Source organism: Lissotriton helveticus, chromosome 1_1 (genome assembly GCF_964261635.1).
Source record: "Lissotriton helveticus chromosome 1_1, aLisHel1.1, whole genome shotgun sequence".
In the NCBI taxonomy this organism is placed as follows: Eukaryota; Metazoa; Chordata; class Amphibia; order Caudata; family Salamandridae; genus Lissotriton; species Lissotriton helveticus.
Window position 1 is genome coordinate 1156860581 of NC_136057.1, and position 15776 is coordinate 1156876356.

Genomic DNA, 15776 nt, shown 5'->3' on the forward strand with positions numbered 1-15776 from the left:
GGTGGGGCTAAAGAGGATAGGCAGCTACAGTCATCATGTGCGTGGACCTCGCAGTACCCCCATCCTCCCTCACGTCAAGTAGTCCCTCCTCGTGCCGTTGGACACCATATGGCTTCCCTCAGCTAAGGAAGACATTGTTGACCACACACAAGTCCAGTGGTCTCTTTTACCAAGTTGTTACAAGACAGTGGACAGAGAATGCTTCTTCTGTAATGAAATGGATCTGTTCTGCTGGTAGTATTGCTATCCATTGCAGTAGCCTTGGGCACCACCAGCAGGGGAGGCTACATGGCCCCATTAACAGGTGGTGGAGAGACAAAATTATATTTAGCCGATATGATGGTCTCAGATCTTTGTATACCATCATTAAGGACGTGTGTAAGAATTTCTTAGACTTTCATCTAAATAGCAGAATTCTTCAGAAAAAATTTCTAACAACATGTATAGAAACCGAAATCAAAATTTCCCTACACTAGAATTTCACCGGATATGAATGTTTCTGGCCCTTTCATGTTGTATCTGAATCTGATAAAACAGACAAGTCTCCTGACAGAGACAAGTGCAGACAACATTGATAATTAGCAGCTTCCTCTGTTTGTTTACATATTGCAGGATATAAACCTTGTGGACATGACATCCACTGGTCTCCAGAGGCAGCCGATTATCTTATAGAAGTACTGCAACAAGAAGGTGATTATAATAAATGTAGATCAGACAAAACATTGTTCTTTAGAAAGAAAAACCTAAAAGTGTGTATTGTTTAGAAAGTCTTAAAACAGAGGATGGGAATATGTGGGATTGAGGTTTACGCAAACATTGTCCTGTTCAAGTCACATTGAGGAGGAAAAACTGAATTTACATCCGCTGTAGAATGATTGAATCAAATAAACTGAAGTTATAGAGGATGGTGAAAGTTGTCCAGAATTTCAGTCTGCGAACCAACACTCCATACCACACTTCAGGCTGACCTTTCTGTCCTGCAGTTCAAGAAGGACAGGAAGACGTTTCTTTAATTTGCATCGCATCTATTTTAAGAGGCACCCATACCTGCACTCTCCAGGCAACTGCAATCTCATTTCCATTCCTTTATGCAAGTCTACAATATGGAATTGTCAACCCTCCCTGAATCAGCACTGGATGTGCCCCATTGCTCCCAGTAAGTACCACACTATGGAAAAAGACTTTGCTGCAGCTATGCAATGCCTTTGCGAAGAATGCATCTTCAGAAGCTGCCCATGGTAGTCCAGTATGATGGCCATCCATAGGGTGCAGAGGAAGAGAAGATCTTCAAAGCAGCAAAGGGAAGTACCTGGGAAAACTCTGCAATTTTTTGGGCCACCAAGATCGAGGCATTATATATTTAAAATGACTAGAGCGCTGTTATCATCAACACTGAAGGTGCTGTGGTATGCTGATATATGTAAATGTAAATGTAGTTGAGCTTATATAGCGCACAGCTACCCGCAGTGGGTGTCCCGGCGCTTGCTTAGGGAACCCTTCCTGGTATTCCCCTGTGAGATAGCAGGGTATCCACAAGGTGAAAGTCAGGCATCCCGCCGCGAGGGGCCGTTGTGGAGATTAAGCAAGCTATTGCCCAGAGTCGCAGAGTGTGAACCCGTGAGTCGAGGAGGCACCGGGGCGAGAATTATCGAGTCCGTGGATTTTTTTTTTTTTTTTTTTTTTAGCCCAAGACCCCGCCAAGGCGGGGAATTGAACCCTGGTCCAGGACCGATCTCAGCTTCCGGGTCTGCTGCCTCTAACCCCTGAGCCACACTTCTCCACTATATTGAGTATTCACATATACATAGCTATGATAGAAAAGCCTACATGGTACAATGGTAGAAGGTTTTTAGACAGGAAAAGGGTGCTTTACAGTATAAGGGGCCAGATTTGTTTTGGTGAAAAACAGTCTGAATCGCTGCTTGTTTGCAAACCCATACCAATTCAGTACTTGAAAGGGTATGTTTTAGCTGTCTCTTCCAAATACCGAATCAGTATGTGATAAATGTTTTGAAACCAAAATTTGTTGGAAAATATTTAAAAAATGTCCAATTCCCTAGAAGAGGTTTAAACAAAAGGTACCCCTTTCGCTTTTTGAATGTTACAACAAAGTTTGTTGGAGAGTAGGCAGTGGTCCAGGAGACGTTAAGTAAACGTATTAATTTTTTTAACACAGCCCACTTTTCTTTAAGAAAAACAGCCTGCACTTTTGTTTCTTTTTTAAAAAGCTTACTTTGTTGAAAGGCGATATCAAACACAGTGGTCTTATGACTCCAAGAGGCAACCATCCCTGTGATTGAAACCAGTTGAAGTGAGTCACAATTTGCTACCTAACTCTTTATTATAGCCTTATAGCCCGCCGTAGAGGGCTATACCGGCTATTAAAGGCCCTCTCCAGCGTTAAAGGCCCCGAGCCGAAGGCGAGGGCCTTTAACAAGGGAGAGGGACTTTAATAGCGGTATAGTCCATCTACGAAGGGCTATAAGGCTATTAGAAGATTCTGTCACTAGAGGACAGAATGTTCTAACAAAAAAAACAAAGCCTTTTGGAAGCGTGAGGGGATTGGAATCCCCTCGGGCTCCCTGAAGCCTTTGTTCACAGCCAGAGCTGTGAACAAAGAAACATTGGAATGTTGGAGTTCCAGGCTTATACCAGCCATTACAAGCCCGGAGCACTCCATTGTTTGCAATGGAGCTCCCAACATTCCCATGTTCTAATATTCATGAGATCAGTCAGATTGCAATGCACTCCGAATTGAAATTTTAGGGAAGGACCTATTAGTACATATTGAATACTGGTCGCAAAAAAAACTGGTCTCAAATTGAGACCAGTAGTTGGCTCTTGTGTCCCCTTTGCATGTTTTGAAGCAAGACAGGTTTAATGGAGTTGAGCTACTTATGCCATTTTACAAAACGGGTCAGACCATTTAATTCTAAACATTTCAATGAAGTACAAATTAAACAGAGGCAGAGATATATACTGTAAATGTCACTAATCCGACAATACTAAATCATCTAATCAAGCAGGCCTTGGGTTATCCTATCGTGTTATGTCTAGGGGCACTAGCATGCAGTACATATGCCCAATAAGCTTGACAGTAGTCGTATAAGCTCTTTTGATACTTTGCAGCATATGTTACTGATCTGGCCATTATATACAAATCTGATAGGAAATATCACGCTCGTTTTTTGTTTGTCCTTGAAAGTTGAATTAGATGAAATGTTTGTTGTTCTTCCATGGAAAAGAGGTGTAAGTGCAGATGCGAAGATGAGTAACCTTGTACCTTCAGTAAGGACTGGTCATTGAATTATATCGTAATAGAACTTTCAGTGTATCACAATATTATTAAAGGTATAGAAGATATGCTAATAAGCTGGAAAGAGTCCCATTTAAACACATTTATTTGAATTTACTGCACGCATTTGCACTTTGTCATAAAATAAGTTGAAGGTTTTGCACTTGTGGTAAATCTTTCCAGTCCTTTTTATTTACAAGTACAGAAGCAATGTCATGGCAGCTATTCAACTAAGATATCGACACCATAATAGCCATTCAATTAAAATATAAATAGCATGATAGTTTTAACATCGATGCATTGTAACAATATCATCGGCAATTAAACATGTTGAACTTCCGGTGTCACCAGTTTTAAATCGTTTTAAAAGCGCCTCTGTGTACTCACATGAAATTGACGCAGCCGGTCCCGGCAGGGGGCGCGATCCATACAAAGCTGAGGTTTGTCGTGGGCAGGTGGCTGACGTGAGAGGCCACGACGCTGCACATGAACTGTGCTCCGAACTGGTGATCCGACATGATGCCTGAGGGAGGGACACAGAGAGAACAACAAATGTAACAGCGGTCTGATGCCATGCAAAAGATTCCACCCATAGCACATGTGGAGCAAGCTATTTAGCATCCATGATGAGCGATAATAGGGTCACATTTTGAGTGAAAGGGGCGCATCATGGCAAGACTGGCACATGGAGAACCGGGTCACATCATGAGATGCTTGGTATATGGGAATATCATAATATGACGGGTATGGGGGAACAGGATCACACCATGGATGGCAGATAAAGGAAATGGCACATCATGGCAGACATGGGATAACAGCAGCACCTCACAGTGTGTTTAGCACGAGGGAAAACACTACATTATGTCATAGCTGGCATATGGCTAACAGGTATGTGTTGTTGAAAGTCCCTGCCACGGAGCCCACAAGACAACCTTTTGTAGGTTCTAGCAGGCCCACGGTTTTCCTTTTCACACAAGTGACCCAAGTCATAAGTTGTCTAATCAGTGCTCTACCTGATACTGCCATGCTGGCTGCTAATCGAGTGCTAGGATCTTTTAAAGTTTCGGTGTCCATCCAAAGTGGTACTACTTCTAGAGTGTGAGCAACCACTGTCACCATGACCAGGCTATAACACTACTAACAGCGGGTAGTGACGGATTGTAATAGACCCTTTTAACCTGAACCTCATTGGAGAGGTCACCGACTAGCTCTGTAATTATTTAGCAGACTAGTAGTGGCATAAAAAGCTACATTTTCAGTAGGAAAAAAGGAATTCTATACTTCACAAGGAACACAAATGACAATACAGGTAACAATGGGTGAATGACTGAAATAACATTAAAATGCCAAAATATTCATAGAAATATTTCCTGCACAGATATCAAACAAAGTCAATTTTACAGAGAGTCGTGAATATGAGAAGTTATACCCACAGTTATGTGAAGTACGGATGTAAAATTCCCCTGATGGAAACCACAGTGACTTCAAGGAATAGAAACAAGGCTATGAAGTTCCAAGATACAGAATATCAACTACAGTATAACGTCAAGATAAGTAGCGTTGCAGATAAGAATAGTGAATGTTTACTTCTCTATACATACTTACCGTGACAATATGTTAGACGTCAATACACGAATTGATACTTTTGAATGTAGACCTATATATATATATATATATATATATATATATGGCCTTGATATTGTGACATACGACAGATTTACAGGTTTGAAGGTGCTAATATCTTTTGAGGCATGTGTGTTTTATTTAGCTATGTTTTAACACCTTGAACAAAATCACTCCAGATATTTGGCACATGTGTAAAACATGTATGGGTTCTATCTCCTTGTCACACTAAGAAACCCCGGGGGGTAAGTAGATCTGCGCAACATCGCTTGCTCCCTCGTCAGAGAGTCCCTTTCGATCCTAATGGCAGGAGCATTATAGTGACAAGCAGAGAGCCACGTTCAATTAAAATTGACTGTAGCAGCCTTTATTAGAGAGCATGAATGCCTTAAATTAACTAAAACAGCCTGGGTCAGACTGTTGCTCAAAGAAACTGAACCTGGACCTAAATTTCCTATCAAGTTTCATTCGATTCCAAAGCTGCCCTTCTTTGTCCAGATGTTGGAATCAGTAGTCAGATTGGAACTTTATACATACCTGGAATCTAACAGCGCATCCTCAAAGTATCCTAAACAAGTTTCCTCCTCTCACATTTGACTAAGTCATACACTGTGGTCTTAGGCGACTATTTAAGCTTGAGAGAAGCTACGATACTAATCGTTTACCTGATCGCCCCCTAGACCTAATAACCTGTTGGTACCCCCAGAGGGTAGACTGTCTAGTAGTTCAGGCGCGACTGTACATATATGGACTGATGTGCATGTGGTGGATAGCATTCTGTAATCACAGAGCAAAACATGAGTTTTACGGTTATATTTCCAAATGCCCTCTTTTGCATACCTTGGGGCTGATTCACAAAGGGCTTCCGCACTGATGGCGGAGGCCCTCCCATCACAGGGGAGTCTCCGCATTCGGGGCGGAATCTCCGTAATGAAAATTCTCCTTGCGCAGATTACGCCCTGAGTGTGGAGACTCCCCCACGACTGCTGGGCCTCCGCCACAAGTGCGGAGGCCCTTTGTGAATCAGGCCCTTTGTTTAAAGACTTATGCTAAACTTACTGTTGAACCCCAGACAAACAGAAACGCATCTGAGCTGTTGGTTATCCCTTGCAAATTGGATGTGACCTAGCAGTCCAGGTTGTACTGATGACTCTGGGAAGTGGTTAGATTGATTTGCATGTTATCAGTCCCTTTCTCTATTGGCACAGAAAGGGTAAATCAGGGGAGTCTGCAGGCTCAGTAGTGAATTCGAGCTTGCTTAAGTACTTTCACTTCGTTTCAGAAGCATCTCCATGACCTCTCTCCACAACAGAGTAGTCTCCCACAGTAGTTCAACTGCCCTATTTTCAGTGACATCAGGGGGTGCCCCTCAAGGCTCTTCACTGTTGCTGGTACTCTTTAATATTTTAATGAAGCCCGGATGAGGTATTGAAAGCCTCTAGAGGCGGCTTCCATATTATTGTGCCCTGCTCTCTTCACTTCTGATTCTTGGGTAATGGCAGAAGTTAGCTCTCACATTTGACCAAGGTCCTGTGCAACACCCCAAGCTGGAAGAGCAGGTAAATAATGCTTCCCTAATGGCTCTTTTTAGGGTCTGGTTCCAATATACGTTTTGCGCTACATAGCAACTGTCAGAAGTCATCTCATTTCCTTGTACGCATGTAAAGCACGAGATCTAGATCCCGGGAAGGTCATGTATGTATTCCCTAGGAATCCTGATTCCCTAAATCATTTCAAAAGGCACTTTTTTTGGATGTATTTTTCATAATCTGAAGGAGCCTTTTGCTTGCCATGCGTGAAGGAAATTATAAGCATGTTAAGAAACTTTGATAGAGCTAGGGGTAACCTCTAAAAACGCAATTTCTAGCAAACACTCCACCCCTGCAATACTTTAACAGAAACATGTGCATCATTTTCCCAAGGGTTATCTACAGGAGGTTGTTCATTTAGTCTACAGAAATAAAAAATGCACAACAATAAAGATGCCATCTCGCGGATCTTATGGCAAAACCACTCAACCTTCAATCTTGTATTTTATGGATCAGTTGATGGCAAAGCAGCCTTGAACGTCACATATATCCATGAATAGTTCTATATATCATCATAACTGAAGGACATTGATGACAATGTAAATCACGAGGCCAAAGGTCTATGTTGTCACCAGGCCCGGAGATACCAATTACTGATTTTATTGCATGATACACGTGTAGGTCATAAAACAAAATATGTCCAATATCAATTCGCAATGTAGAAATATGCTTGCGCATCTTAACAAAACATCAGAATATAAGCGTACTTTATGAATATATATTTTCAAACTATGTATTATCTTATAATATTTTGAGGTCTACACGTTTGACAGCACACAAAACAGTCCAACCACACTGCCTGTTGTGTGCGTCGAAAGGTTGTGAATTGTTTTAAATGCAATATGATCGGTGCTGTTTGAAAGAAGGAGAGATATATATATATATATACATATATATATATATATATCGGCAGTCCATACTTTCATGGAGGAATGCCCCTACTTCACGGGTGTTTCCGACTCTGCGACGGGCTGAACTGCGAGGCTGGGAGTGAGGGACATGAACATCACCCGCAAATGCCCAGAACAAGTACATCAGCCCTTACCTGATAAGGTGGCAAGTCGGCTTCTCGATGGGAAAAAGCAAATGCCGACAAACGGAATCACCGCCAGCAAGAAAGGAACACTGCTTGCTGGGAAATGCAGTCTAACTGTGGAGGCAGAGGCGACTCCGTGCCACGTTTTCCAGGTAGCCTACACTACTTTAGTGAATAGGAACTATATAAGGACTTAAAATGGGGACTGACGGTAACAGTGGCAATTTTAAAACTGAAGGGCATTTGAAAAAGGAACCCTCCGAAACGCGTCATGCCCAATGTTTTAATAATAAAAAGGTGGAAACATGAGCCCCGCTGGTCGCCTCTAATCTTCTTTTGCTAAAGACGATTAACCTTGGAAATATATAGATGTATATATATATATATATATATATATATATATATATATATATATATATATATATATATATATATATATATATATATATATATATATACACATACACATACACATAATAATCAATGCATATTAAACACTTGCATTCGACAGATTCCATTTTCTTCTTTGAAGTATTCACATTTAGCAATGGAAATTGCTCCAGAGTTAACTTATGTCACAGTAGGCTATAAGGTATAAATATAGCAAACATAGTTTTGAAAAATCATGAGTGCGGTCCCTTTCGTGCAGCGTGTAGAGCAGCAGGCCCACAGTGCCGGTTTACATAAACTACCCAGGTAGTGCTATCTTGTCCTGTATTATTTGACACCATTCCTTTTTTTGCTATTTTGGGGTGTGAAAAATCAGTGTTTGCAATTTGTCTAGCTAGACAGAATCTAAACATTTTGTCACACAGCAAAATGGCATCCCCCGAAAATATATCATTTAGTGCTTAATAGCACCTCTTTGCAAATTAGCATCAGTCAGTCCGTTTATGTTTTAAGTCCTCATGATCGTTAATAAGCAGGTCAAAAGTACACTTTAATGATCGTTTTAATTATACACACGTTTACAGTGATGATGTAGATACACTGTTTTAATGAAATGCGCTTTTAATGCGTGGTGCAGTTCAATGTAAAGCACGTCTTATTATGTATTTTCATTAACATATTAAAAATACCTTTTTATTTTATTATATCGTTCCAATGGTTATATAAATGTCCCATCTTTCTCAGAATAAAGGGGTACGCTTCACCCTCAAAGAAATCTAAATTAAATTAGACAATATAGAATGTCTTCTATAATGAGAGGTTTCCAGCGCACTGAGCATAACCTTTCCGCCATGTCACTGTCACCTTTTATTTCATAAGAAATACAGGATTTATTGAAAGACTGCTGTGCACAGGGGTCAATGTTCCCATATTGATTAAAGACATCTGCTGAATGGAGCACTTCCAAACGTGGCACGCACCAGTGGCCATGCTAATGAGGAAAGTGACAAGGGTGCTGGGGCAATTTCCGGTGAACAAGCCATTTTCTATGTTACTGCACCTCTGTTTCGCATTAGGGAGAGCTCCTGAAAGAATCGACATTTGTACATTGACCAGTTGAACTTCCATGCAGACAAGATGACTCAGGGAGTTAACGCCTTCTGCTGAAATCTGTTATTTGTTGCTTATGAGTTAAAATTTCATCAAGGCCAACTCAGTTTTTATCCTTTCAGGGGTATAGCTTGAGACCCATTACATTGTGCGCGAATACTACCTGTTAAAAAAACAGCGCTTAGAAATGTCAGTGCTTGAATAGAAAGCGCTACATAAAACCCAAGCTGTTAACGTGCATGGCAATGGCTACTGATGAGGGCCGGAATGTCAATTGTCCCAAACAAACTCCGTCCAGCCATATTGTAATTTAACGATACAGAAAAGGGGGGTGGTGATGAACAGAGTGTCTGAATTAAGCAGAGTCCCTTGCTCATTGCACCATCAGGATTCAAGCAAGCCGGGCCGATGAGGCTGAAATGCCAGAAACCGGTCCCCGGTAGCTTGTTTCCTTCCCAGTATAAGAATTGGCTTGGTAGTTTGGTTTGCCCTGTTCCCATCATGCACTGGGACAGGAACAGACTAATTTGCATATAGCCAAGTTCTGAGCTGGGATGGTGCAGTGAGCTAAAAAACGGTGATGGATCAAGCCCTGATCTTTGGACTGGGTAAGAGTGGTCTGCTTAATTCAGGCACTCTGTTCATCACCACCCCCTTTTCTGAATCATTTTGTCCACCATAAGCGTGGAAGGGTATACTCAGATGTGAGTCCCTTGCTCATTGCACCATCAGGATTCAAGCAAGCCGGGCCGATGAGGCTGAAATGCCAGAAACCGGTCCCCGGTAGCTTGTTTCCTTCCCAGTATAAGAATTGGCTTGGTAGTTTGGTTTGCCCTGTTCCCATCATGCACTGGGACAGGAACAGACTAATTTGCATATAGCCAAGTTCTGAGCTGGGATGGTGCAGTGAGCTAAAAAACGGTGATGGATCAAGCCCTGATCTTTGGACTGGGTAAGAGTGGTCTGCTTAATTCAGGCACTCTGTTCATCACCACCACCCCCTTTTCTGAATCATATTGTAATTTAAGGCATTAAAGTGTCATGTGCGTCCCTTCAGCTAAACAAAGGCTACAGTAAATACAAGAATCTCTTCCACTAACCATTACAATGTTAAAGTCACATGTCAGGTCGTGTTCGGACCTATAACAGTGGCGTATGCTGAGGCTGTATAATAGGCTGTATAGAGAAGGCAAGTGGGCAAGAAACAAACACTAAGTGCCCAATTCACAAAGGTCCTCTGCACTCATGACGGAGGCCACACTGTCATGGCGAGGGGCCTTCAATTGTGGCGGGACAGCCGAACTGCAGTTTGTCATTACGGAGGTCCCGCCACAAGTGGGGGCACCTCGCCACGACTACAGGCCATCCGCCACGGGTGCGGAGGCCCTTTTTTGAATCGGGCCCCATAGATGAGTCCTCATATAGCACTGCCTAATTTAACACACCTAAAGATTGTTTGTGCCTCAGTGGTAAGATCCTACCCTCGGCTAGTACTGTTTAATGATCACCCAGTGCTGTTTGTAGCACTAGGGTGTAGTAAAAATGTCTTCCAAATTTAGATTCAACATAAAAGTGGCCATAGAAAATGTAAGATAAGAAAACAGCAGAATCTAGAGCTTAGTGATAAAAGTAAAGATGACAGAAAAGATTGAAACAGAGAAACCCAATAGGAGAACTGAACAGAAGAGCTAGAGCCTTGTTTCGAGTCGGGTGTAACTGAAAAATCCTCCAAATTCCTGGAACGAGTGCAAAAACCTATTTTCTGAGGGTGGTATCGGGGGAGGAAATATCGATAACAATGTCATGTTGTACTGCTCTCTTGTTTGAAGTGTGTAAATATATATTTTCTAAAGTAAGAGATCTGTTGTCCTATACATACTTTCAACAGATGAAAATCATCTCACCATGATATAATTGTTTCCTAGATCGAATTTAGTGTCCAGGGATGTAAAATAGGATTGTCAATGTACTTCCAGGCACCTAATGTCCGTCCTACTTGCGTAATAACAGTCTACAATTCCCAATAACCTAAATAGTCATTTAAAAGAAGATTTACTAAAAACCAGGCTTCCTAGAATTCAAATCAAAATGACAAAACTCATGATGAAATTTAAGATCTTACAAATCTCTTCACCTTGTCTCACTGGGACAGGTGCATATGCGTACTGTCATCTGGGAAACAAGACTAGCCCTAGCCCTGCACGTCTGAGTTTGAGATCAAGTACACGCATTTTAGCAAACCTGATAAGCCTCAAATATACTCTGGGGGTGGTATTGCAATCTTCTCCATGGATCCATAGTACAAGGACGTTTTTGGAGATGTTTCTGTAGGACCTTCAATGGCAGAGTTTCTTGTCATCAGTTTTTATGGGCTTCAGCATCAATCCACGGACCTTTAAAGTCATCGTAAGTAGGCAAGGCTACGGTCATGGTAAACTAAGGAGAAATATTTTGTGTTCTTCTATAAAATTATCTACTGGCTTCTGTAAAGAGACCGCGTACAGTTTACATTTTACTCCCTTCCCAGAGAGTCACTCAAAGAATCAACGTAGATTAAACATAAAACCCCTATCCTCTGATAAGGAGCATTACTCTGGACTGCTGCTTCTAGTAAAGATGAAAAATACTTGTTTGCCTTCTTTCGGATCACCTTCAAGAGTGAAGAAACAAATGGCTTCCATATTTGTACAGTTTATATCCTTTGGGCCATCAATGTAATGTTAGGAGAGGAAATGTTCGTAATATTTAGAAGCAGCAAGAACTGCATTTACTTTTTATGGATATTGATTTGGCCCCGATATAGATTTGCCTTTTATAGTTCTGCCGTATACATAATTAGTGTCAGTATTGGCCCGTTGTAGTGCTTCTGCCCTTTGACCCACTGAATTTTCCCATTACGTTTCTATTGATTTATATGGAATAAAAAGTCCCATCCATAAACAACGTAAGTTTTAGATAGAGTGATGAACTGTTAGGCTACATCATGCACATGGTGTTTATAAATAACGGACCTAACAAGATCTCATACTAATGTTTGGAACAGCAAACTTGTTAGAAGTCTTTAAAAGCATGAGTGTGCTAATTTTCTTCTGACAAGGTAGTTTATTATGTTCGCAATAGAGGGCAAAGATATACCTTCTGATATATGTGAAAATTTAAAGTGGTGATTGCACTAATGGTCAATTCATTTTCTCAGTAAAAACTATAACATGAATGCCTTGGATGCTGAGAACGCCCACAGTCTAATGGGGTTGCAGATGCAGCCCCTACTGAAAAGTTGACAGAAAATTATCCACAGGTTTCTTGCAGGGTGAGCTTAAACGTTTTATTTTCAATCTGGCCAAAATCTGTTAAAATCTCAAAGTTATCCTCCTAATGTAAATTAATGAAAAGGAAGGAAGCAGCAGAGGGCGTGGGACCACAAATTGGCCCTCTCCTTCGTACTGATGTTACTGCAGCAATTGAAGGGGCCATCTGAATATTGTTTGTCTCCACTGTGCAGGGGAAGGAAGATGGCATGGCCACTTACCACTATAATACAGTGGGTGCAGAACTAAATGAGAAAGCACTGGGTTACTTCTCCTTCAGTGATATTCAATAATATTTTTTAATCTGCCTCACTGGGCAAGAGAAAAAGTATGTAGAATACCCTCAATGTACCTTACTGTTTCTCACTAATAACAAAAATGTCTTGGAAATGTACTGTTTCCCCTCAAACCATAAAACCCTTTACATACCGAAAACAAAAAATTGACCTCCTCAAAATATAACATGTCTTTGGCCAAGAAACCATGGCTGCTTCCAGTTCACTGGTTTCATAAACAGCAAAATACACACTAGTAGAACAATCATGGAAGGAATCTACTACACCTGAAAGCCTTAAGCTGCTACAACAAAACACCATTAAATAATTTCGACAACAAAAGGCTGAATAACTTAAGCACAAATCACAAACACAGACCAGAATTGTTCAAACCATTATTTTTCCAGAGACACTTCATTGTGTAGGACTAACCATTACGGGTATGCACAGATGTGACCCCTTGCTCCCAGCAGCAGGATTCTCAAAATCCACCCCACAGATTAGGCACAAAGTGAAATAAACAAAAGTGCTGCTTCTTATAGTGTGCACAGAAAAGATGACCTAGCAGTTCCGATAAGATGGCTCCTTTTGAAGCTTTGTTTGATACACACGTGCATGCATTGTGCAATGGCACATTCATGTTCGCACAGTGCTTCAGGAATGTAGGAGGTAGGTTCACATCTTGCTTTAGCTTTAGTTGGCCTTAACATTCACATGGTATTGGGAACATATTACTGACTATTTACCTTGAGGCTCTTGATGTCTGGGTATAGGAATACTAAATACTGGGCTACTGGAGGTCTGACTTTTCTGCCAAAACAACAAAGGTTAGAACCATATTTACCATTGAGAAAATGATTGCAGGCGCAAAGGTTGCATGTCCAATGCATCAAGCTGTTGGCAACAGTGTTTGAAGGAACAACTAATGTACTGAAGACCAAATAGTTGGGTGAGGAAGCCTCCATGCTCACTGGATACAGATGGTCTAGTACCAAAGGTGCTCTCACTCATTCTCCGTTGGTAGATTAAGGAGACAAACTGGACGCTATCACTATGCTGTGTGGGTGAAATAGCCTAGTCATCTCGCTCTCGAACTAGGCTGATCTTGTTATGAATTTATCTTGCCAAAGACTGTTGGCTAGCTCCCGCTGGGGTAAAAAATCCAAGCATTTTCCATTTGCGGTCATACAGATATGCAAATGTTTTTAGAAACAACTTCATTTTTGGGAAATGTTTTGCCTACAATGGGAACCTACCATGTAACTCTATGACCTGGACCAGACAATTTTCTAGGGAAAGGACAAAATACCAATTTGCAAAAGAAGCAACTAACTTATGGATTTCCCATTTCCACATTTGTAACATGGAGTGCGGGCACTTTTAATATAAATGATAGTATTAAAAAAAATATCTAAACCAAAAAAAACGTACAACTTTGCAGTGTAGTGTTCTGCCTTACCAAAAATAAACTTAATGTGATAAAGAAATATGAATAAGACAGAAGGGATCTTCCTTAATCGGATATTTGTTGGAAACATCATATCATTCTTTACTGTAATCATTGATAGCCTATGAAAAGAGTGAAAATGTAGAGATAGTTTGAGGGTGTATGAGAAATCCCTCATATGTAACTCACATTGCAAAAACCACCTCAATAAATTAGTACTAGATATGGAATGTAGAACAAATACAGTTTATTTATTTTATTGAAGCTGAAAAGAGGATTTGTTTAGTCTAAGGATCTTTTTTTTTAATTTAGCAATTGATTTTAACATGAATTTTACACAGTAAAGAAGCTACTATAGAAGCCGGGTTTTATAAGCTCCCAACAGCTGTCAAGAGTTCTTTACAACTCTAAAAACAATGTAATATCTTTAGCAATGAAAATCAATCGTCAATTTAAAGAAATGAACACTGAAACTTGCTTGCTAGCTAGACCACCCGCTTCTTGCCTGTCCTTGATTATCGAAACAATTCCAAAATTCTTGTTCATGAACTGAATATGCTTTTTGCCCCCATTTAGAGGGACTGCTGCATTTCACACATTCAACAGAATGCCATTTCACATGTGCATTTTCTAAAGTAACTATCTCTTCATTATGGAGGCGCTAGGGGGCGCACAGCGGGATGGCTGGGTGAGACCACAGCTCCGCCGGACGACCGACATCGTACTGGATGGAACCCGGCTAAATGCGTGAAAAACAGTCAACTAATGGCAGAAACTGGTGTCGGAATGTGTCGTGCATCTTCTGGGCTATGAATTGGCAGACTGAGGAAACACGGGCGTGAGAAATCGGAGTTATTAGTCGCCGGTACGGAGCAATGAACAAAATGGCGGCTACCGCACTACTCGGCGACCCTCCTCACAGAATCTACCAGTAAGTGGAGAACGGTGATCAGATATCGAGTATACTGTGGTGATCGTGAGATTTGTCAGCAAAGGGCATGCCCAGACAACTACAAGCAGGGACTCCAACTAGTAATGAGCGGCGTTGTTTCCCTTCACCGCTCGGGGTCCGGCTGGGACAAGATGGCGGCGCCCAGCGCGGAATGGCTCCTCCAACACCCACAGAGCTAATATGTGCGGAGGGGATGCTCCAAGCGGAGGGGATGCTCCAAGCATTTTCCATTTGCGGTCATACAGATATGCAAATGTTTTTAGAAACAACTTCATTTTTGGGAAATGTTTTGCCTACAATGGGAACCTACCATGTAACTCTATGACCTGGACCAGACAATTTTCTAGGGAAAGGACAAAATACCAATTTGCAAAAGAAGCAACTACCTTATGGATTTCCCATTTCCACATTTGTAACATGGAGTGCGGGCACTTTTAATATAAATGATAGTATTAAAAAAAATATCTAAACCAAAAAAAACGTACAACTTTGCAGTGTAGTGTTCTGCCTTACCAAAAATAAACTTAATGTGATAAAGAAATATGAATAAGACAGAAGGGATCTTCCTTAATCGGATATTTGTTGGAAACATCATATCATTCTTTACTGTAATCATTGATAGCCTATGAAAAGAGTGAAAATGTAGAGATAGTTTGAGGGTGTATGAGAAATCCTTCATATGTAACTCACATTGCAAAAACCACCTCAATAAATTAGTACTAGATATGGAATGTAGAACAAATACAGTTTA

The 15776-nt window shown here is 41.0% G+C and overlaps 1 protein-coding gene across 1 annotated transcript in view; it reads right to left on the bottom strand.

Moving 5' to 3' along the window:
* Positions 1-15776, bottom strand: part of RELN (reelin) — a 1711021-nt gene that overhangs the window by 1459834 nt on the left and 235411 nt on the right. Inside the window, exon 3 of the mRNA XM_078679027.1 lies at positions 3683-3818. Within this exon, the coding sequence (XP_078535153.1) occupies positions 3683-3818 (136 nt within the window). The remainder of the gene's footprint in view (positions 1-3682; positions 3819-15776) is intronic.